The sequence below is a fragment of the Styela clava genome, chromosome 12 (assembly GCF_964204865.1).
Source record: "Styela clava chromosome 12, kaStyClav1.hap1.2, whole genome shotgun sequence".
NCBI lineage: Eukaryota > Metazoa > Chordata > Ascidiacea > Stolidobranchia > Styelidae > Styela > Styela clava.
Window position 1 is genome coordinate 10,872,580 of NC_135261.1, and position 22,367 is coordinate 10,894,946.

General features: G+C 34.2%; 2 protein-coding genes across 2 annotated transcripts; both read left to right on the forward strand.

Annotated features, from left to right (window-relative positions):
* The first annotated feature begins 1,052 nt into the window (after positions 1 to 1,052).
* LOC120330102 (uncharacterized) lies at positions 1,053 to 3,643 on the forward strand. Its single transcript, XM_039396930.2, has 3 exons — positions 1,053 to 1,585; positions 1,663 to 1,904; positions 2,669 to 3,643. The coding sequence occupies exons 1-3, from the start codon at positions 1,184 to 1,186 to the stop codon at positions 3,261 to 3,263; spliced, it is 1,239 nt and encodes a 412-aa protein (XP_039252864.2). The 5' UTR covers positions 1,053 to 1,183; the 3' UTR covers positions 3,264 to 3,643.
* Positions 3,644 to 8,208: 4,565 nt separating this feature from the next.
* Positions 8,209 to 13,708, forward strand: LOC120329628 (jumonji C domain-containing protein 5-like). The gene is made up of 8 exons (XM_039396347.2): positions 8,209 to 8,371; positions 8,607 to 8,879; positions 9,289 to 9,449; positions 9,968 to 10,137; positions 10,511 to 10,665; positions 10,920 to 11,084; positions 11,438 to 11,574; positions 12,261 to 13,708. Exons 2-8 carry the CDS (start codon positions 8,617 to 8,619, stop codon positions 12,401 to 12,403), a joined length of 1,194 nt encoding a protein of 397 aa, XP_039252281.2. The 5' UTR covers positions 8,209 to 8,371; positions 8,607 to 8,616; the 3' UTR covers positions 12,404 to 13,708.
* The last annotated feature ends 8,659 nt before the right edge of the window (positions 13,709 to 22,367 follow it).

Sequence of the window (22,367 nt, forward strand, 5' to 3'; positions counted from 1 at the left end):
GATATTACTACTATTTCGGTTCTTTACTATGATTGTTCTACTTCGCAACTTTTGTGTATGTACCCTTAAGAAAGCAACTCGTATTTTGAATAGGTAATGCACATTATTGATCATTAGCGTTTGACCTTTACAAGCAAACTATAAATTTATAACATTGAATTTATTGAGAATGAATTGTGTGTTAATCAGCGGTTTAATCCCCTAACCAATAAACTGTATAACGTCGTGATATATTAAACCATTTCATGGAAAGTAATTAATCAAATTATTAATTCACAAATCAAGATAAGCAAACGGGTAGACAATACTCACTGTATTCGTATTGATTCTTCATTGCTACGGCACATCACGTACATCCGGTACGTTTCTTTTTTTACCTTGCTTCTTTTATGGGTAATTCTGATTTAAAAATGAAGGCTAAACGTCTTTGATTGTGTGACTCTATTACAGATCATTGATTACCTGCTTGCAAATCCGTTTGATATAATTGAATTTTTAACTTTGTTGACGTCACCACACGAAACGTCAAATAAAAAAAAACAAATTCTACAGATCTCATAGGAAGTTTTGAAATAAATGACATCAACAGCCTTCTAGCGGTAACAACAATCTTTAACCACCGAAAATTTCACAGCGATTGGTCTAGAAGTTCACAACAACAAGTAAGAAAATTTGAAATGACAAAACGGTTCATAAACCACTTCGTGTCCAATAAACTGTAGAAATGATGAGAAAAATCTAGTGTCGCTTTTCAGAAGCAGAGCACACTATTTGCATTATCCACCCACATGATATGTCATTGTTTTACCTAGTGTCGAAGATGATCTGGATAAAATAGCCTTTTATAAATTTTTGATTACAAACTGAATGCCGTTTTGTGGTTTACAATTTTCATAACACGATACGAGTTAATCGTTTACACCGATGGGATCAATTATGAAACCAAATCCCTACTTTTTCACCCCGTATCGACATCGCAAACACTCGATGTAGTCATTCATATGGAAAAGCAGCAATGAATACCACTCTAGGTTTAAATGATTCTACAGGAATACTGCAACTCACGGATCCGCTGACTTTGATCGAAGAAAATGAATTACTTTTGCGAGGACATGCAATAGTGCCGCTTGCGATCACCATTCCCGTGGCAGTCGGAATTGTTCTGTCAAACTTTTTATGCATTATGGTTAAAGTGCGTTACAAGCCGCGGTTTCATGAAGAGAACAAGTATTATATGATAAACTTGGCTTTGACTAATATACTGTACGGTATTCTTATAATAACTCATTGTGGATTTTACTTGCATCACGAGAAAAGTATTAGTGGGTTATTAAATAAAACTACGGCAGTATGTGTACTTTCAAAAGTGCTGTATGTCATAGAATATCAACCGTTTTTATCACTTACTGCAATGGGGTTGGATATAGCCTATTATTGTTACTATCCTCTGGATTACAGCATTAGAATGACAAAATGCAAAATCGGAAGAAATATTAGTATTTGTTGGCTCTATACCTTAATACTCACAGTGATAGTCATGAGTATTGTTGGCACAAGCAACGTTTGCAACATTTCTGCTATTAAGGTAATTTTTATTTCATTTATGTCTTTTTACTTTTATTATGGCGCTTGCCATAATCATATATATTTGAACTTTTTCAGGCACATTCTGCGGTCCTGATGTTTCCACTGCTTTGTCATGCTTTGCCTGGAATCATTGTGATAATTGTATTTGCATATATGCAAAGGATGCTAAGTTGCAATGGACAAGCAATTGAAATGCCCATTCATACCGTTCCCAGATTTTTAAAAGATTTTTTCCTGCTTTTTACGGTGTGTACGTTCTTAGGCATTCTTCACGTTATACTTCACGTTGGATTTTATACGTTCAAGTGGAATATCAAGTAAGTGTTATATAATATCGACTAACTGATCACGCTTGTATAGGCTCTATGTCTAAGACATAGTTCGACGAGTTCACTATATAATGGCTCAAATACGTAAATTCAGTGGAGGAACGATTTTCCGATACCTTGTTTTACTATTATTGGGTGCGTCTAGAGTCTAGACCAGGGGTTACCAAGCTATTTTCAGGACGACCCCAAAGACAATTTCCAAGTGTTCAGTGCGACCCCAGGTCAATATATATATTTTTCATGAAACTTTAGAGCTTCTTTCACTGGACTTTTGAGTTTGGTCATGTGGTGGTATTAAGTAAAATAAGCTAAAACATAACAGTGATGTCACAATAAAAACCTACATTTTCAATAACAAAAGCATAGAGTGATGCCTATAGGCCTGTTTTACATTAAGCCATGGTACAAACTGCTAAATTTAACATGGTTCGTCAAATCTTAGATGAGTTTTACATCCATTCTCTACCATACCTCAGCGACCCCATGACCTGGTCGCGACCCTACCTGTTTATCACTCCGACCCAATTTGGGGTCGCGACCCCTGGTCTAGACAATGGGGTGTATTGAATATAAACAGAACAAATATCACAGCTAAAAACATTGTCCCGGAAAAGAATTGTTCCAGAATTTCACCATAAACGAAACATAGCGTATGCTGCAAGACTATTCCGGCAATAAAACGTAAGTGACCGCTGCTCCTAAAAAAAGTGTTTTCAATTTCTCAAATTCAATAAATTTTCACATTTATTTAGACGATGGTCTGTAGAATTGATCGTTTGCCTGAACAATTTTTTCAACTGCTTCTTTGCTCCATGGGTCTACTGCCTTGCAAGAAAAGAAGTTCGAGTTCGAGTCATTAAGTCATTTCGAATTTTTCTATCAGAGAGATTTGGTTTAGATTTATACAAAAAATGGGAAGCTAAGAACTTCTTCCGGAAACCATCTGCAAAAGTATCTACAATCGCAAAGAGCAAAAACTGTTTAGTAGTTGAATGTGCTCAACAACAATCGATAATTAAAAACCAAAACTTTCCCGAACCAATAAACAGTGTCAAAGAGAACAAAGAATTTTCAACAAAAAAGACGCAATTGCCTGTTGTTGCTGAAAAAAATTGTGTGGTGTTGGTGGAGGGTGGCACTCCAAGTAACTTTATACGCGGTGGCGTATCAGCCGTTGTGCCTACTGGGGCAGCTGTAACTCCGAACATAGTATCTACGGTTACCAAAACTGCTATCCCTAGACCTATGCTCAGAGTTAGCCCAGTTGTTGTTCTCCAAAAACCGTCAATCAAGCGAAAAACTGTTGTGAATGAAGATGCAATCCTTCCGCATGTTCCCATGCGTTGAACATACATTCTATTCACTCCCAATAAAGAAATATAAAATCATTTTCTAAATAATAATCTACTTACAATGCTACTTAGAGGAAAAGTCTGTAATTCTCGGAGTAGTTTGGAGACAATATAAACATAATGTACAACAAAAAGTTGATCTTCACTGTTGACAACGGATTTTACAAAATGTCAAGATGAACAACTTTCAATATCACGTTGAAAAATTGCACTAAGTACATCTGCAGCCATGCCAGCTTGTACAGGCGCCTATATTTCGAGTCATGTGACATTACGTATTGTATTTTAACAACATATTGAAAAAAATTTTGTTAATTGTACAAAGTACAAAGTGTGATATTTTTGGATTAGTCAAATAAAACATATTTTTAAAATTGATGGATTTTGTTAAAAATGTTATATTCTGTATTGAACTTGAATGAGAAGTTCATGAAATACAAATTCTATTTGATGATGATATTTTTATAATAAAAGTGTAAAACATTCAAAATTGTCGTTGATGTGAAAAAGCTATAGGCTAAGAAGAAAAGAATATATTTTGGGATATATATAAATATTGGTGAAAAATTGACAATTCACGTTTAGCTTCATACTGCATAAACTGCTGAGTGGGAGATATTCTATCATTCTCACAATTTCCATTAATCTGCATGTCCTTATCTCAAAAAAGACGTATTCTCTTTATCCTCCCCTACAAGCGAGTAAGAAGTAGCAGGAAAATCACAATAAGCATTTTGAAATATATTTATTACTTCTGATCGCGTCAAAGGATATGCGTAGATCTACGCCAAACCCAATTGTAGGTTAGGTCCAACGAAGCAATACCCTGCCACCATTTGTGACGTTATTTTTCATATTTTTTGGTTGATGCCCCGATGAAAAAACCCTTGACTTTTCAAGAATTACTGGAGCGAGAGGCTCCATTTTCATTAAAATCTGTTTGAGCAGGTGCCGTAAATTATTTTCACAACATTCTGTCGACACAGAACACGATGAATCTCATCACTAATTGCGCAAGAACTGTGGCCCCCAGAAGCTCACAGAAGGTGCAATGCGGCCCGTCGCGCAAAAAGTTTGTGGACGCCTGTTCTAAAATCTATTTTATTATTGGGTCTAGACGCGAGGATCATGCTGAAGATGGCAATAGCACCGGTCTTCACCAGGTTTTGTTTCCGGCGTCCATAAGAGTTGATCTTCGACGTTAGGCTCGATTTTAGTTGTTATTATTATTAGTTGTTTATTTACGATCAGTCGATCGCCAATTCGAACGATATAGGTCGAAGACAGGTTGATCACCCATGATTCATAGCATATCAATTTTACACACCCGATGTGCTTTTCAGCATTTACAATGATGTTTAATTGATTAACAGATACATACAATTGAATATTTAATGTATTATCACGTTTATTCAGGTAGTGTGCCAACACCTTTCGCTGAATGATTTATATTAAGTATCCATGAGACTATGCATTTTTTATAAAAATATTATTCCTCGTTAAAGTATAATCTCATTGCCGACTGATTTATCCCATTCTAATTACCTGTTAAAAATACGATTTGCGCGTTTCACTTCATAAAGCAGTGGCCTAATTAAAAGGTGGTTCATTAGCCATTCTTTTCTGTAAATAATAATTATTCAGAGCTAGCAGTTTCAATTATGTACACACATAGCCTAACACAAACAAATATTGAAAACAGTAAATTATAAATATTGAATATAAATATTATAAACAGTAAATTATATATATCGAAAACTGTACCGTCACTTAGAAACTTCTAATATGTCCATAACATCAAGTTCTATATTTCACTTTCATATGTTTATATAATTTTTGCAACTCAAATGTTGTAAGAAAATTGATTGCTACATCTCCCTATCATAGCAAGTTATGAAATATACAATAATAACAAAACCATCTTTACCCACGCAACGTCTTATAACCTGTGTGTATGATTTTGTCAAAACATATGTTAGTATAACGTTCATTATTGCCTTCGTGTTATCCTTTTTTTTAGCAAGTAACGCACATAATGTATGAAACGGCAAAAAAATTAAATATAAATGGCAAATTGGCAATATAATTGCAATGTAGCTTTAGAGCAGTGATTCTCAAACTAGGGTTTAAGAGCCGCATCTTTCCTGCGGCTCTTTTTAATGCTTCAAAATTAAATATTTTCAAAGGAAATTTTTCATTAAAAACTAATTATTGACTTGAAAATAAAATGCGGAAGTCTATTAGTCAGTCGAATGGATTCCCCTGTGTTTATTTGAGTAGCATTGACTAATCTACAATATGCAATAGTGACGCAACAGTAAGCATTTTCGCGGCCACTCGAACACTTTTCACTTGGAAAGATTTTAGACTTGGATGTAATCATTGGCTTGCTTTCGTGAATTTTTAGTTTTTGTCGCATTTCCGAATATTATGTATAAATCAAATAAATCAATGATTGTTTTAGTAGTATACCCTATTAGTACACATCAGCGACAGCTGTTGAATACATTAAGGGCCGATTTCAAAACCAAATTTGTTTTATTCTGAGTTTTATCCTCTGCCTTGGATTTGATCTTCCTTATTACCGCTTGTAAATTACCCGTGCCTGTTTAAAATGAACGGTAACCGAGATGCAGATATTTATTAAAATGATAATTGAGTTTCTCATGCTTTTCTATGGTGTTCGTGTTATTTTAGTATTAGATAGATAGATAAACCTAGCAAATTTACGATTTCGTGAATCCTGAATTTTGATTCAAAATAGCGATTAAATAATTGGCAATAAAGGCATTTCTAGGCCTTCGGGTCTAATAGAGGGTCAGACGCTATTTATAACTAATTCCTTCAAGTTTTAACGTTTTTTTTTTCAACAAAACAACACCCCGATGGTTATTATATGATTATGTCATGCCCTAACGCTTAATTATTACTGCCCAAATGCTTCAAAATTTAACAATTGTAATCATTTTCGATGATAATAGACGCAACAATTCGTGAACATATTTACGTTTACGTTTACATATTCGAAACATTACTTGGCCAAGGATGCAAGCGATCACTAAAGAGCTGATACAAAGTGATTTAAAGAGAGTGGGACATGACATTTCTTATATGGTCACAACTTAATGAGTGTTTTTCATACAAGTAACTCATACCAGCTTTTGGAAAAACTTTTGGTCATTTTTAAATCCATGCTATTTATATAACTAGAGTTTTCTAACGACCCAAAATCGCCGTTTTCACAATGTAACGCCGAAAAGTCATTTTAACATTTAATTTTATTCAACTTTATGATCGGTATGGCAAGAAATGGCTAATGACATGTCACCAAGCATGCGGAGTTTAAAATCTGGGAAATTTATTTTAATTACCCAATCTGGTATGACGTTTCTGAATCTACGGAACGGTTGGTACGTTTTTTTGCAAAATATGGAATTGAAACGATACGTTAGGTGCAAAGATAGTATATTATAACACTATAACCATAAGACTTTTCAAATTTGTCTTTTTTTTTCTGATGGCGAGCGCCGTTGGGAAATCTCGCACAATTCACAAATGAGTTGGAGACGCGCGAGTTCGGTGTCCAAGCAGAGCGGCTCAGGTCACGTGGTACCAGATATTCGAATAGTAAAATGTCATTCGAATATTTTAATATTCGAATATTTTTCTCAGCCCTAGTTGTTACGTGTGTGTTTGTTACGATAACTTGGTATTTTAAAAACGCGCTTAAGGTTTGTTGCTATTTTACTTTGCGTTATTTGTGTGCGGCTGACTCTTCATAACTTTGAAGTGCGAAATGCGACTCTGTTGCATGCACGAAATAGAGTCTTTTTGTTATTGAACTCATGTCGTCATCATGAAGGGTTCTTGCAGGAATAATGAGTTAAAACGCATAAATTTCTTAAAACTATAATTCAAATATATTGTCACACCCAATTTAAACAAATTCAGTGAGAAATGTGCTGTTGGATTCTTTTCCCAACTGCTTTTAGCCAAATTTGTTTAAAAGGAAGTGCTAGCAATTCGATATGACGTCCATTTTAGTAAAAAGTATGTAACCTAAACGTGCCATGTTTGAAGCCATGACTTTTTTCAAATGTGGAAAGTTATCTTGGTTGAGATGTTTTTGGTATAATACACCAAGATTCATTTTCAAATACTTTGCTGTCAAATCTTATTCTAGATTAGATTTAAACAAAATTAACTGATAGGCTGGAACCAAAACTCATTTAGCTTTTGTATCTCATTTTTCTCTTAATATTGAATCTTTTCAAATTGATTTCCAGTTGCCTAATCTTCAATTGCCCGCTGTAATAAATTCATTAGCGTCTGCTCCGTATTTTCATTTAAATGTTCGCTGCTCGGCAAGTGACAGCTTTGTGAACCGTGTTGTTCGCTTCGATGTTAGGACGTTGTAAAGTCATAGACATAGATAATAAATTGGACTCGAATATAAGCTTTGCAGCGCAAAGGGAAACAGATCAAACTAAATTAAAAACTAGTTTAGCTGGCCACACACCCTTCAAAATTGGCAAGATTTCTTTTCGCGGGCCGCATTTGGCCCGCGGGCCGCCCTTTGCACACCCCTGCTTTAGAGTATAGTGTATATCGAAGTACGCTTTATACGTTACTTTAGACTGGGATTAGTTAATTGGGTTAATTGGACGCTGGTGCAGTTATTTGATATAATACCAGCATATTGTTTCCTATAGACCGAGCCAGCTGTTTAATCGCCAACATGCTTTTAACTCATTACACGATGCACGGAAGATATGATTCCAAATATGTCGAAATCCTTTCTTTTTCAGATTAACTATCTTCGTTGAGTTGTTTTTCCATAAGGCAACAATTTAACGATAAATCCGTTTAAAAGTTAACAGTGTAGGTGGATATTTGATTATACTAGGCTTCTGTATAAACATTTCTCTTTTATATGTAGTTGTGAAATGAAGTGTGTTTGCGCTCTACAACATTGTATTTAAATATAATTGCTGAATGGCTGGTTAAATACTATCGACTTATTACAAAGTGACTAAAATATTATTGCCTACTTGAAAATTTGAGAAAAGTGCAAGCAACACATAAATGCTGTTTATATTAGTGGTGAGCAACTCTATGATACAGCTCTATAAGGAATTTAGTTATTATTGAAATTTATTTGGATCAACCCGATAGAAGTTAAATATATATATAAGACTTTAATCAATAGATTCAACATATTCGTTGTCAAGTTTGCATGAACATTCATGATATAATTTAATAAATTTTTAATAGTCTATACCCTATACGCTTTCATTATGTTAATTTTGTTTATTTTATTTTAATTTCTATTTTATAGAATACATGAAATGTTTTGCGTGTCGAAACTTGCTTTTCTCATTTTCCATACTACTTTATGGCATGTTGAACCTGCCGAATCTGATGATCCACCTGGGCATTTAAAGCCATTTGGAAATCACATGCCTCCATTTGAAATAGATGTCATAGATACTCCTCCAACACCCCAAGAATTTCTAGATAAGTATATTAAAGTTAATAAACCCGTTGTCATCAAAGGAGCAGCAAAAGTATTTGATATTTTCAAAACATGGAAAGATGATGAATACCTCAGGTTTGTGGAAATTGATTGCAAATTGTAGATTCAATGAAAAGCTATTTGAAACAACCCAATTTCGTTATCCTACATTTTAATGTTTGGAATATGATGATGATTGAAAAACCAGTTTTACAAATAACTCATGATAATCAGATTATAAATATGTAAAATTGTATTCAATGTTAAATATTATTCCAGAACTCAGAATTGATTCTTGAATATTAGATTGCGCGGATGTTAATATTAGGTTACTAATCTGCTTTGTTCTAACTAATCTAACATTCATAGATAATATTTCTGTTTATCACGATCAAAATAGCCTAATTCCGGAAGTGAGAGGTACCAAAATGAGGTCACGAGTGCCTATATATAATATCCGCCCATTTGTCACCTTTAAATTTTAATTATTTTCTCAAATTTACAGAAAAAAATATGGAAAATGGATATCTCCCATTGAACTCGCGAAAATCGAGTCAGGACCAGAAGGTTTGATAGCCAGAATGCCGTTTTCGTGGTTCTTATCAAACTACAAAAAGAAAGATTTAGCTATATTGAGAGATATAGCATCAACAAATCCAATGAGGGGTGAGTCAACACTCTCTTCGTGGCATGACAGCATATGGTCAATAATAATTAATAAAGAATGAGTATTTATACCTCCAGGCTTCGAACACTTCAATGTTAGTCGCATCACTATATTATATTCGTTAGCTCGAATTTACCAAGTTAAATTTGACACCAAGAAATTTGTCTGGATATGTTTATGATTTATACAAAATTCTTTATCGTTGATCATTTTTTTTAATCAGATCAAATTGAACAGCTTTAGGTTTTACAATAGATTGTACTTTCTGTCCCCTAAATCGCACCATAGGTCGCTGCTTTCGTTTTTGACTGTTTCATAATGTATTTTTCTTTACATCTGATAAAGCGTCCCGTTTTTGTTGAAATTCATCGTTCTATCAACAAAAACTGAAATTCTTGGGTCATCGTGACTCGAGATCGTCTGATTATTCCAACTTTATTCGATTCCTCTTATAAACTATTTAAATCTATTTTAGGAAATATCTAAATTTTGGAAATCACTAATTGAATTTATTCAGATGAAATATCCGTTTTGAAATCTATGTCATGTGGCGGATTCAAAGACCTTTTGACTGATGTAATATTCATATTTTCATCTGGATCTGGCGAATCAGCGATACATTGGGATCCTGCCGAAAATATGCATTGTTTGCTTGACGGAACAAAAGACTGGGCAATTATTCACAGGGTATTAAACTATTCATATTTTACGACACATTTATTTTTCTAATAAAAAATAATTTACTCTAAAATTGATGAAAGGAAATGATATTTGGTTGAGGTTTATAATATTTCTTGAATAATTCTTTGACTTAGTTATTGCATAAATCAAATATGTTCTTTGAATCAATTTTGAACAAATAGTAGTGAGACAGAGATTCATAAACCCCGGTTCATAGACCAAGATGAGTAATTTTACTTGTTCAGTTTTGTCATATGTCATTTTAGTAGCTACGGGTTGTCCAAAACTTTTTGAACGAGGAAGACTATAATTGAATATTGTAACAAGTACCTGTGTTTTTTGTTTATATTTACAAGCTCCAATACATTTATTTCAAAAGAAAGATCGGCATATTCTTCCAAAAAGCAAGGAATCAAGTATGTATACAAGCGTAAATCAGAGCAGCATTGACATGTATAATTATCCGGTGATGCAAGATATTCCTTGGTACCATGCATTCATTGAAGCAGGAGATTGTATATTTGTTCCTAACAGGTGAGAAAGGTCAAAGTACAGCTGAAGACAAAATAATTCCCGTCTATGAACTGAAATTTTGCAGTAGAAAAGATGATGTGAATTTTTCTGATCATTTTTATGAACAATAGTTGTACATGTGTTATTAGTATATGAGTATTTTCTTGATTAAAAATGATTACAGTTGAAATTTATGTTCTATTGATACTTTAAAATTGATGTTGAAGTACAAATCGCGGAAGTACAGTTTGAATTTTTCTATTATTTTGGCCTAGTTCACCACATTACGTCAGATCGGGGGATTCCAGAAATATGGCGATTTCAGTTTGGTTTGTTGTACCGGGGTCTCTCAATCTTACAGATTGCCCTGAAGATGAAGCAGACCTACCGGATTCTGCACCAGTTGGTCGCGGCCATGTATCAAGATTAGATCATATTAAGTAAGTTTAGCTATGTCTAATACAAGTTTGTTATGAGTAGCCTATTTATCTATGGGCATTTTCATAATTTCCAGTGGTTGCCTGCAACTCATATAGGAATAGGCGTTTCGATTTTATCTGAGGCTTACGGTTCTTCTGATAAAAGGAAACATATGATATTATAGATTATATCGATCAGTGAACTTGATCTATTAAATAAAATTGGCATAGAATATGAGCAATTTAAACATTGTATAATTTATTTTATAGGCAGTTTGAACAGGGCTAATTATTATATGTTACTTTTATTCGTCAATATTTATGGTATATATCTCCTATTCCACTTGTTATACCATCACAAATTTATACTCCAGATCGATGGTATATATGCTCATAAATGATCGAAGTGGGAATATTTCATTACCGACATTTATAGAGAATGGAGTTGGGTTGTATCAGCTGGAAGAATTTGGATACATGATCTTCGAAGCGATTGACGAAAATGAAGATGGTCAGTGGTTTTTATTCATAGTCCATTTTAGGCGCTCCCGTAGTACGTGAACCAAGATGGCGGACACGTGAACATAGTATTGTACAAGGTTGGGGTTAGGCCACAATTTCTTTACAATTTTTCCTAATGTTAGTTTCATTCCGAGTTCGGGGACTAATCAAGTGACTCTCGCAGTATTTGTACCTGAAATTATGGCCTAACCCTAACCTGGTATACACACTACGTGCCGGTGTCCGCCATCTTGTCCGTTCACATACTACGGGAGTACCCCATTTTATTGTCACCACTACAATACTTTATTGTCTCGGTAACTCTTGTCGCTTCATTCGTCATTCTTCATTCCACTTCGCTCAGAAATCAGTCAATTTTGCTTCTGAGTGGGTGCGCATGAGCTTGCTTTTTTCTAGGAAAGTATTATCATATAGGAATATATTACCCTAAGACTTCCTTCCTATCATTATCTTTATGAATTATATGTTTTTATTTTTCTTGTTTTATTTTTTATTCTTTGGAATTAGAATAACCACACTTGGTACATTAATAAAATAATGCAATAAAGATGACTGCACAAATCTTGAAACTTTGTCTGTTTCAATTATTCTGTCATAAAAGTATATATTATTTTAAAATAGACTGTTAGGAACTAGGCATAAACACTAGACAGCTCTAAAAATTCTCTATTTCAGAGGTAATTACTTCAGAAGAGATTGAAGCACTTACTGATGTATCTGAAGAATTCTGGAACGTATTCTCAGATAACAAAAAAGAATATTTTGTGATAGAAGAGAATGGAAACATCAAAGACATGATAAAGAAGGAAGAATTATAAATAAAAAAAACTACGTTATGAAACTATTTTAACAAAATCATTTCTGCAAAAAATCATCGATCGATTAAAAATTCGTATTGTTCGTGTATTGAATAAATATAAAATATCATGTCTTATCGATTTTTGAAATATCACCGGATTCTATTCGTGATTATGTGATTGAATTAAAATTGTAAACAACCTAATATATCATCATTTATCCAGCAGAAAAAAAAGTTATAATTACTGCTTCCTTTATCTATTTTAAACAACAAAAGATTTTAAAAGTAACCCCCAAACTCGACTGATAGATTGAATGGCCCTTTATAGTCGAGTATGGGTTCTTAATGATATCTAGTCACTGTTATACTGACATAAAGGTAGTTTATTTGGAAAATCAAAATCAAAAAAAATATATCAATTGCAGATTCATTGCAATAACTGTAATTCGGTCAATAAGACGACGTGAGTCATAGTCCTTATTGCTTTCACTTACCCCGGTGAAAAAAAATTATATTTTCTGTGTCAAAAATTACTCCGCTCGGAACAGATACAATTACTTCGAATTAAATATTACAGACAAGCATCTGATTGCACATGCGTGTATATGATCTGAAATCTTCTGATAATACAATGTATGCACATGTGAGGTGTCGAATGTAATGACTTCCTGTTACTAATTATACCGTAATTTCAGATGCATATGGTTAATTTGAAATGCTCGATTACTTGTCGATCGATGCAAAGCATTTTGGCAACATATATATGAATTAAAATCCTATATGAAAATTCAAATTTGGACTAAAAACTGCGCGCTGAAAGTGTGCTGGCACTATTACGATTTGTGAGCTTTGTCAAATAAACTGACTCAAAACACTAATAGCCACATACGTATGTGATCTGTAGATTTATTTCTAATAATTTTGATACCTCGGACGACTCAGCAATAGCCTGGTACAATACCATATTAGTTAATTTATTTATACATACAATAAAAATAAAAGTAAAGTGTGCTTCGATTGAACAGAGAAATTCTACAGTGAAAGTAAATACAATGATTACAAGAAAATCGAGTGCTCGACCTAATTAGGAATGACGTAACAAGCAAATCAACAGAAGTTTTGCAATATCTCGTCGAAAAATTATGTTCTCAATTACAACCTAATTTACATTTCAAGACTGGTGAAAAATATTTGAAAGACTTAAATAGAAAGGGTGATCACAAGAAAAAACGTTATTGGACACGTTTAGTGGACATAACGATCGTTTCAAAATTTTGTTGTTATTGTGATTTGTCTCCATCATTTTTAAAAAATCGCTTTTCTCTTCGAATACTGAACCAATTGCTTTGAGTGAATTTTTAGTGGTTAAATATAAAATTTTTCTCCAGAAGGCTATTACATTTTTTGTTGGTATGACGTCATTAAAATTATTGTCATTGGGTGGCGCTACGTGTCCATATATTTGAGCATATCTCTCTTGTTTTGCAATAACGATAGTTTATCGATGACAACGCACTAAAAAATAAATATGAAATGCCTGTCAATGACAGATAATTTAATGTTTTTAAAAAATACAGTGAACAGGTAACGATGGTCTGTGCCAAGCACGACTGCAGTATTTTACATCAACTCCTGAGTTTAGCCTAAACATCTGCAACAGTGGCCTCGACTAATTTCCTTTAAGCCATGAAGAAAGTCTTGAAGATTTAATTTTGGTGCAACAATACAGTTCCAGAAATTTTATTCATTAGAAGCTACGGCTAGGCTTGCCAACTTTGACAAATAACAAGGGACACTGTGACAGATATCCCAAGTTTTAAATTAATCGACTGCATTTTTATTTATTAAAATCGAACTAATGCTTATTGCTGAATCAAATAACGATGTAAAGTCGTCATCTATGTGAGTTACAACGTAATCTACATTTTTGATAAGTGATATACATTATATCCAAAGATATAATCGTGTAACGGTAATTTATCTTTTTTTTTCTATAAAATATTAGTTCGAAAAGTTATAGGAATACTACTACTAGAAATACTACTGCTTTATCTCCCTCAACCTTTCTACCTTCGATCCACCGTTCTATCCTCGATACACTGCCCCATCTCCCTCATCCTTCTTATCCTAGGTAGCCCATGGCGACAATGTGCACATTTTATGTGACATTACGGGGCATTTTTCCGCTTTAAACAGCGGCCTCCATCATCTCTTAAATTCTAACAATAAATCGTTAAATAAGTAAAGACATGTCCTACAGCACTGCAAACACCTTATCTTTATTAACTTAAGTCCGACGCATCTTTTTGAAATGAAATAACTGTACCCAACAATCAAACACTTTTTGGTACGAGTCATCTCAAAAAATGTAAATTATATCAAAATTTCAAGCCATAATGTGTAAACCATCAAAAAACTTTTTCCGTGAAATGAATGCAGTTCAATAAAAATAAAGTGTCTTTTGACATAAAAAAAATACAAAACAATTACTTTTACTGCACTTTTTTTTCTAAATTGAGGAAATTCAATATTTGCTTGGAATGGCCCAAATGAGTCCGGGCAAGCCCGATAGTGAATATCATTACGTACCGAGTTTGTACGCTGCCGAGGTACAAAATGAACGAGCCAAATAACTTGTGTCTTGACTGACAAACGATCCTAAAATAACTTCCGCAGTATGCAAAACTCATTGTCTCTTTCATTAGTTTGATAAATTTTATTTGCAACGGTAGCAGTGGCGTCAGAATTTTTGCCCAATTATCTTAATTTCAAGCCATCAAAGAATTGGGCTTGGAGGAAATTGTAAATTAGACACTAAAGTTTGAGTTGTCATGTAACCATTGTAGTTTCGCTGTTAAGATAATACATGGATATTTACAATAACATAATAAAATTAACAAATTAAACGGAACATAAAAAATGAATTTTTGTTGGCGTGTTTATCAAAAATGTGCGTACAAAGCCGGATATCAGGTATGTATGGCCCTATTGTCTACTAATAAGTTAATCGCGAGTTATTATGAAGATTTTAGTTGATCGCGGTCGGAAGCATGTTGGCCATCCCTGTTATAGTTATGTAGCTGGAATACGATACCTCCAAACATGTTAAAAGCTGTTCTTGTCTAAATCTATTTAAAAGATGTATATATGATATTTTAAACAATGTTCGTTCGAGTGTAACCTCATTATGTTGTGGGTAACTATCGGTCAACGAGACACCTTTTTCCTTTCGCAAAAACCGCATAATTCCCCCGGTTAGCGACGAAAAGACAGAAATTTAACTTGCGTAAGTTTGTAATTTGAATACTAGTTATGTGAAATCTCCATCTTTTTATCGCGGAGTAGCCCCATAAAAATGTCTACAAATTCACAGAAATTTCCGAAGTGGAAAAATGAAGTGCTCCATTAACATAAGCATTAAAAAAGTCAATTGAAATCAATTAAAGATAAACATTGAAAGGTGTGATAGCATCATAATAAAACCCAATATTTTGCATAAGTTGCGTAATTGGAAAGTTCAACAAGTGTTTATCTCAATGTTTAGTGACGAACATGCTATACCCGTCCAATATACAACAACACAATCAATATACACATACACTACACTGCAGGTCTACTCAACTATTTTTACCAAGAATCCGGATACAAAAATCTGGGTCCGGTCTTTACAGAAATTATATTTCGGCATGCTTAGACGCGCACTTCCTCGGCCGACTGATGATTATGAGCTAATCAAGATTTTCATTATAGCGTTATAGTTCTTTTCATATATATTTAAAACTATTAAAAGTGATTTTATCAAAGGAAACTTCAAAAATGTTGCTAATGATCCAAAATAAAGAATTAGGCGCGGTCCGAATACCCGAAAGGTCCGGATTCGCCAGTTGAGTAGCCATTCACTACAGCAGGGGTCACCAACGCGTTGCCCGCGGGCACCAAGTCGCCCGCGAAGACCATATGAGTCGCCCGCCCGCAGGTCTGTTCTAAACTAAGCTTTATAACGGCTTTTATAAGTAAGCTAGATCAGTTAAATTTTGTCCTGCTATTTTAGTATAAAATCACACTTATATGGGAACTAGAAATGCACTATATTAACTATTGTAATCATCAACCTTATTTTATTTGACCTCAGAAATGTGACGGGTCAATTAACACTCTTCCAATTATGACATCCCTTTCCACGAACCCGCACTTTTTCTTGTCCGTTGGTTAGCGGAGCAGTAACAATACAATTATTGATTCCAAAGAAAAATCCATCATTTTCACGATGAATGGTAGGTGGATATATTTATACCACCATAAAAACAGTCTGCGTGTGTCTCATTAGTGGGGCGATTTTAGCGACGGCAGAGGGGAGAAATATTTCACATCTTGTCACGTAATCTTCCGCGCTAACTACCCACTGGTCAGCACAGTACGGACAGAAAAAGCTCGCGATTCAAATCATACAGCAATCCTATTTTACGAGACCATCGTTTGTTTCAACCTATCCTTTCGAATCAACATTTTTGACAATCTTAGGATTGGAGGAGATTTACATATTTATCCCGGGGGAGAAGATAGCCGATAGGACGGCTTAACCATATGACAAACCACGGCTTCTCGCCGGTTACCATTCGTATCGGGTATGGGATTAGTTAGTTATTTGTTTCCGGAAGCCTGGACTTGATGGCGAAGGAAGCCTTAACCGACCAGCGGTTACGTGAACCACGGCGGCGAGGAGTCCAGCAATCCTTTCGCACATAACTATCCCCGTATGAGATTCTAACCTGCGAACCTAACGCTCACGATGGGCCATAGCGCCGCGACTCACTCCACCAGGAACAAACATGAAACACGCCTCACTGATGAAAATCTGCAAGACTTGCTCAGAGTTACAGTGTCAAGTTACACGTCGGAGTATAATACTATGCAACATTTGATAGTACAACTGTTAAGTCCATTTTATCTTAGACTTGTGCAGAGTGTTGAATATCAATTTAAAAACACTCAGATCTGAAATACAAGTGCTATTGATAGAAATTTATTTGTAACGTTGTGACAATCGTTTGATTCCCTGAAGAATCCTAAAGTTTATTAGTGTCTATACTTCACTAAATACCGGTAATTATATCAATAATTGAAGCATAATCGGGCAACTGATTTTTTTAGATGTGTACATTGAACTGGTAGCCCGCAGCTTAATTTGTACCCTAAAAGTATCCCCCGGCTTCGAAAAGGTTGATGACCCCTGCACTACAGTATTTGAGTCAGTTTGGGCCGATAGAGGCCGATAGAGCATATAATTACGTAACAAACGCAAGCTTCGCCGCTGCTAAGGTCTGAACTGAGTACCGAATATCGCGTATCATGACTGACAAACGATCCTACAATAACTTCAGTATGAAAAAGTTATTGTCTCACTTCAAGAGTAGAGTGATACATTTTATTCGCAACGGGAGGAGTGGCGTAAGAATGCCCAATTTTCCCTCTAATTCCAAGTCAACAAAGAATGGAGCTTGGAGAGAATTAAATGGATAAATACATATTTTTGTGGCTCTTCAGGAATGCACTCAAAGAGCCAAGCTTATTGGCAGCGGTGCAATTTTTCGTAAGCGTGTATGCAGTTATCTGCATATTTAGTACTCACTCGTGTTTGTGGGCGACCTTATTACCGATCAGTCGATCGCAAGCATTTTTGAAGATTTTAGTCGATCGCGTGAGTAACTTTCGGTCAACGAGATACCACCTTTCATTCGCGAAAACCGCAGAATTCCCCCGGTTAGCGACAAAAAGGCAAAAATTTTAAGTTTGTAATTTGAATACTAGGTAAGTGAAATTTCAAATTTTTACAGATATTTCTACATTACACCCACACGCATAATTCTCATAAATGTCATTTCTACTGAAGCCAGGCCATGATAATTGATTGTTACAGATATAGTGGTAAATTAGCGAAGCGTATTGACTGAATGACTCCAGTAGTGATTGTGAAATTTTGCCTGGTGAGTTTTATGTCTGATATCTAATTTTCGGCACTTGGCTTTTGAGAAAATTGTCCAAGCTAACCTTCTGAACCAGTGTGTAGTGAATTAAACAGTTTGTTTGAAAGCATTTGGTTCTTGTATCGGCGGAGTAGATGATTTCCCGAAAATGTCTACATATTCACAGAAATTTCTGAAGTGAAATATTGAAACGCTCTAATGACGTTTGCAATGAAAAAAAAATTGAAATCAATAATAGTTAAACATCAAATGATGTGTTAGAATTTTCTCCTTTTTTTAAAACCCAATATTTTGCATAAATTGCGTAATTGGAAAATTCAATAAGTAATTGTCTCAATATTTTGTGACGAGTATGCTATACTTATACACAGGTATCGACGTAGCTGAAACATCAAAATGTATGATCAAAAATTTTGATCATTGACATTGGCGCTTAACTAAAATTAGTATGTGTCTACCAAGCATATTTATTAAAGCATTTTATTAAAGCCGATTTGGAAAAGCATATTGATTAAATAAGTTTGATATATTATAGGCGTTTGCTTGATTAAGATGGCGCAGTCGAGTTGCAGATCTGAGATCTTATTTTAGAGCAGTGTTTCCCAACCCGAGTCCGCGGTCCTAGTCCGCGAAGCGTTTGAATGAGTCCGCAACAAGCCAGTAATTCACTGTCGGCCGCAAACGTTTTTGCGAAAATTAACTATCAGCCAAGTTATGATTAACGTTAAAATTCACATAAAACATAAAAAGCAAGTTTATTCACATAACATTAATCAAGCCATTCATTACTAGTTACTGAGTAGGGCTGGGCATATATTGGAATATTCAACTATTAGAAAGCAATCCACTATTCGAAAATTTGGTAACAGGTGGCGCGACAGGTGGAAACGATTGGATTTCACAACTCACTTGCGAGTTCCCGACGAAAACACGAGTACACGCGTAGTGTTTCTCGCGAGTTTGAACAACAAGGAATAATTTTTTCTAGTAGGTGTCAATAGTGGCAACCCAAATTTTCTATGAAAAGCGGCATTACAAAATCCAAAAAATAAAATGGAGAACACCTTGACTTTTGTTTTGTGATTCTACGCGACCTATTGAAAACGCTTCTTTAGACATTGCAAATCGCAAAATTTTGGGTGATACTGTAGTATATTTACCGAGGCATTTCCGTTGGTCCTCCACATTGGTACGTACAGTACTGGAGCGCCGTAAGTGTTGTACGAACAGCTCAGATTTGTTGAATTCACAAAAATACGAATCAAAACAAAATTTAATCGGGCACTTTACCACGCATTCTTGTGTCCACGGATTGTCATGATATTTTCTCATTAGTATTGCTTTTATTTCGTCAACACAACCGCAAATTAAAATGATCACTATTGAATTAATAAAAAAAGGTGGTGAATATGTATTTTTGATTTACTAATATACTTTAAATATATTTTTAATAACTACTAAATCAAGTTGTACTTTCTGATTCATAGCAGATAGTAGGATTTTCCTAACGACGATAACAAATTTGCAAGATCTCTAAAAATATGTTCAAATCTAAATATAATCGGGCAATATGTTAGCTGATTGCTGTGGCATTTTAAAGAAGTAATGCTATCATCTTGTCGTAAGTCGACGCAACCGCGAGTTACCATGAACACAATTAAAATAGAAAGATATTTTAAATTCTCGTCGTTGTCATGGATTGCATAAAGTGCGACAGAAAGGGCCATTATACAATAAAAGGGTCCGGCTCTTTTGACGGACGTGTAATTGCGGTAAATTTCCGATTTTGAAATTCGTTCAAATTCAGTTGTGTTTGGTTTTATTGCTTCTTCACATAGAGTACGGTTGAAATAAACGCACGTTGAGTCCGCAAAGGTTTTCGCCGGTGAGAAATTAGTTCGCGACCCAAAAAGGTTGGGAAACGCTGTTTTAGAGACTTGGATTATAGAGAGAACCAATGTACGGTAAACTAAGTATCTGAGTAATTAAGTTAGTAATAATAAACATGTGATACCGTGTGTCCACCTTTTATATGCCTCCGCCAAAATTTTAACTCTGCCCCCGCCTTTATTTTAGGACCCAATACTTTGCACAACTTGTACAATTGAAGGGTGTAAAAATCAACTAACTTTTGCAAAGCACCGATGAGAAAATGTTCCAAAACAAGCCAGATTTTAGGCAGCAGCAATATAGTCTATCACAAACTTTATATCCGAATTTAATACGATGTGATTTGGTTTTTGAAGTAAAAATCAACTCGGGTAAAATAACACATAAAGGTTATTGACATGAAAAGAACTGGAGAAAAAAATTCAATCAAAAAATCTAGCAAAAGGCAAAAATGAAATGATAGGTATAATAAGTTTATTTTTTTTATTTTGTAACGTTTTAAATATTTACATACGTACTTAAAATGGAACGGCTTGTAAATATTTATTATCTACGACAGTTGAAATTTATGTTCGTAGTTAAATATTGACTCGCAAGACAAAGAATTAGATAACACACAATTCCAGAAACCAGATTGCGTATAGCAAAGCGAAACTATAACTATAAACCAGATATGTTTGTTATGCATAAAGCATAAATGTATGGTAAGACAAGATAAAAAAAATATTGTTTTTTTCTGAGAAAGTAAAATTACTTTTGATGAATGTAATGAAAAATGACGACATGTTTTATGCCGATTAATATTACATGATCTTCCAATATGGCTTTTCAAATCTAAGCTTAATAACTAACAATTTGTTAGTTGAGCAAGTGACAGCATCGTATGGTTCACAAATACATGTTGAGATTTTTTTACATCTCAATAGACAGAACTAAAATAATATTTAATAAAAGTAATGGCAGAAAAATTAAAAACAAATTAATCAGGTGAAACCATTTAGATAAAAAAACTCAATTAAATATTACTAGACAATTAATAGAAGAAGTTTTCACAGAAATGATTTGGTAATTTTTTTTGTATCTGCACTTTAATTGCATAACTTGGTACGGTAATTTATATAAATATATATATAAATAATATTAAAATTAAAAAATGGTAGTTAGCAGAACTTTTATTTGAAGTAAAAACTAATCAAATTTACACCATTCATGAAATGTATTCATCCATTCGATTAAATATTGCTGATATGATCTTTGTTATTGCATGAATTTGGATAAAAAGATTTACATAGTTGATAGCATTAATTGTTAAACACTCTGATGTATGATGAGCCGTTGTTCGAGCTAATTTCAGAAGAGACCTGCTGACGACTCATTTGATCCTTACGGGCGACAAGATGCCCGTTTGGATATTGATGCAAATATTGATGGGAAAACAAGACTATTGTTATTACTAACATTTGGCAGTGGCTTTACTAAGCTTATAAACATTATAGATTTACCGAGAAGTGTTCATCAGCTTAAAAATTTAAAGCATGTAGTTTGCGTGCTAACAATGAATTGACGGCCCGCTGTGGTATGTGCAATTTATTGCATGCTTTCTTTGGTAATTTGGTGAAGACACAGCTTAAGAATGATCTGGAAAAAAATATTGCTCAAAATATGAGGAAAAATGTCAAGAAAGATATGAATAGAGGTATCTGTAATTTTTAGGAAAATATATTATATATATAAATGTATAATTTTTTTTAAAAAATTCTATTCATCTACTTACATACCATTTTTACGAAGTAACAAGATTGTTCCGACAACATATTTCGTGCAAGTTTATTTGTGCTTTTGTAGTAGAAAAAAAATTGTCTGTTTTAATTTTTTATATCAAGTATGTATCTACACTTGTTCAAGTCCATTTCAAGACCACACAATGAAATTTAGCTTCTCTGTTTTCAAACAATGTTTGTTTGAGCGTAACCACATTTTAATGTCCCATCAGCAACAACCCCAGAATTCCCCCGGTTCGTTAGGACGGGACAGCAAATTTAATTACGTAAGACTGTAATTTGAGTGCTTGGAATGTAAATTTCGTGGTTGCTAAAAAACATCAGCCAA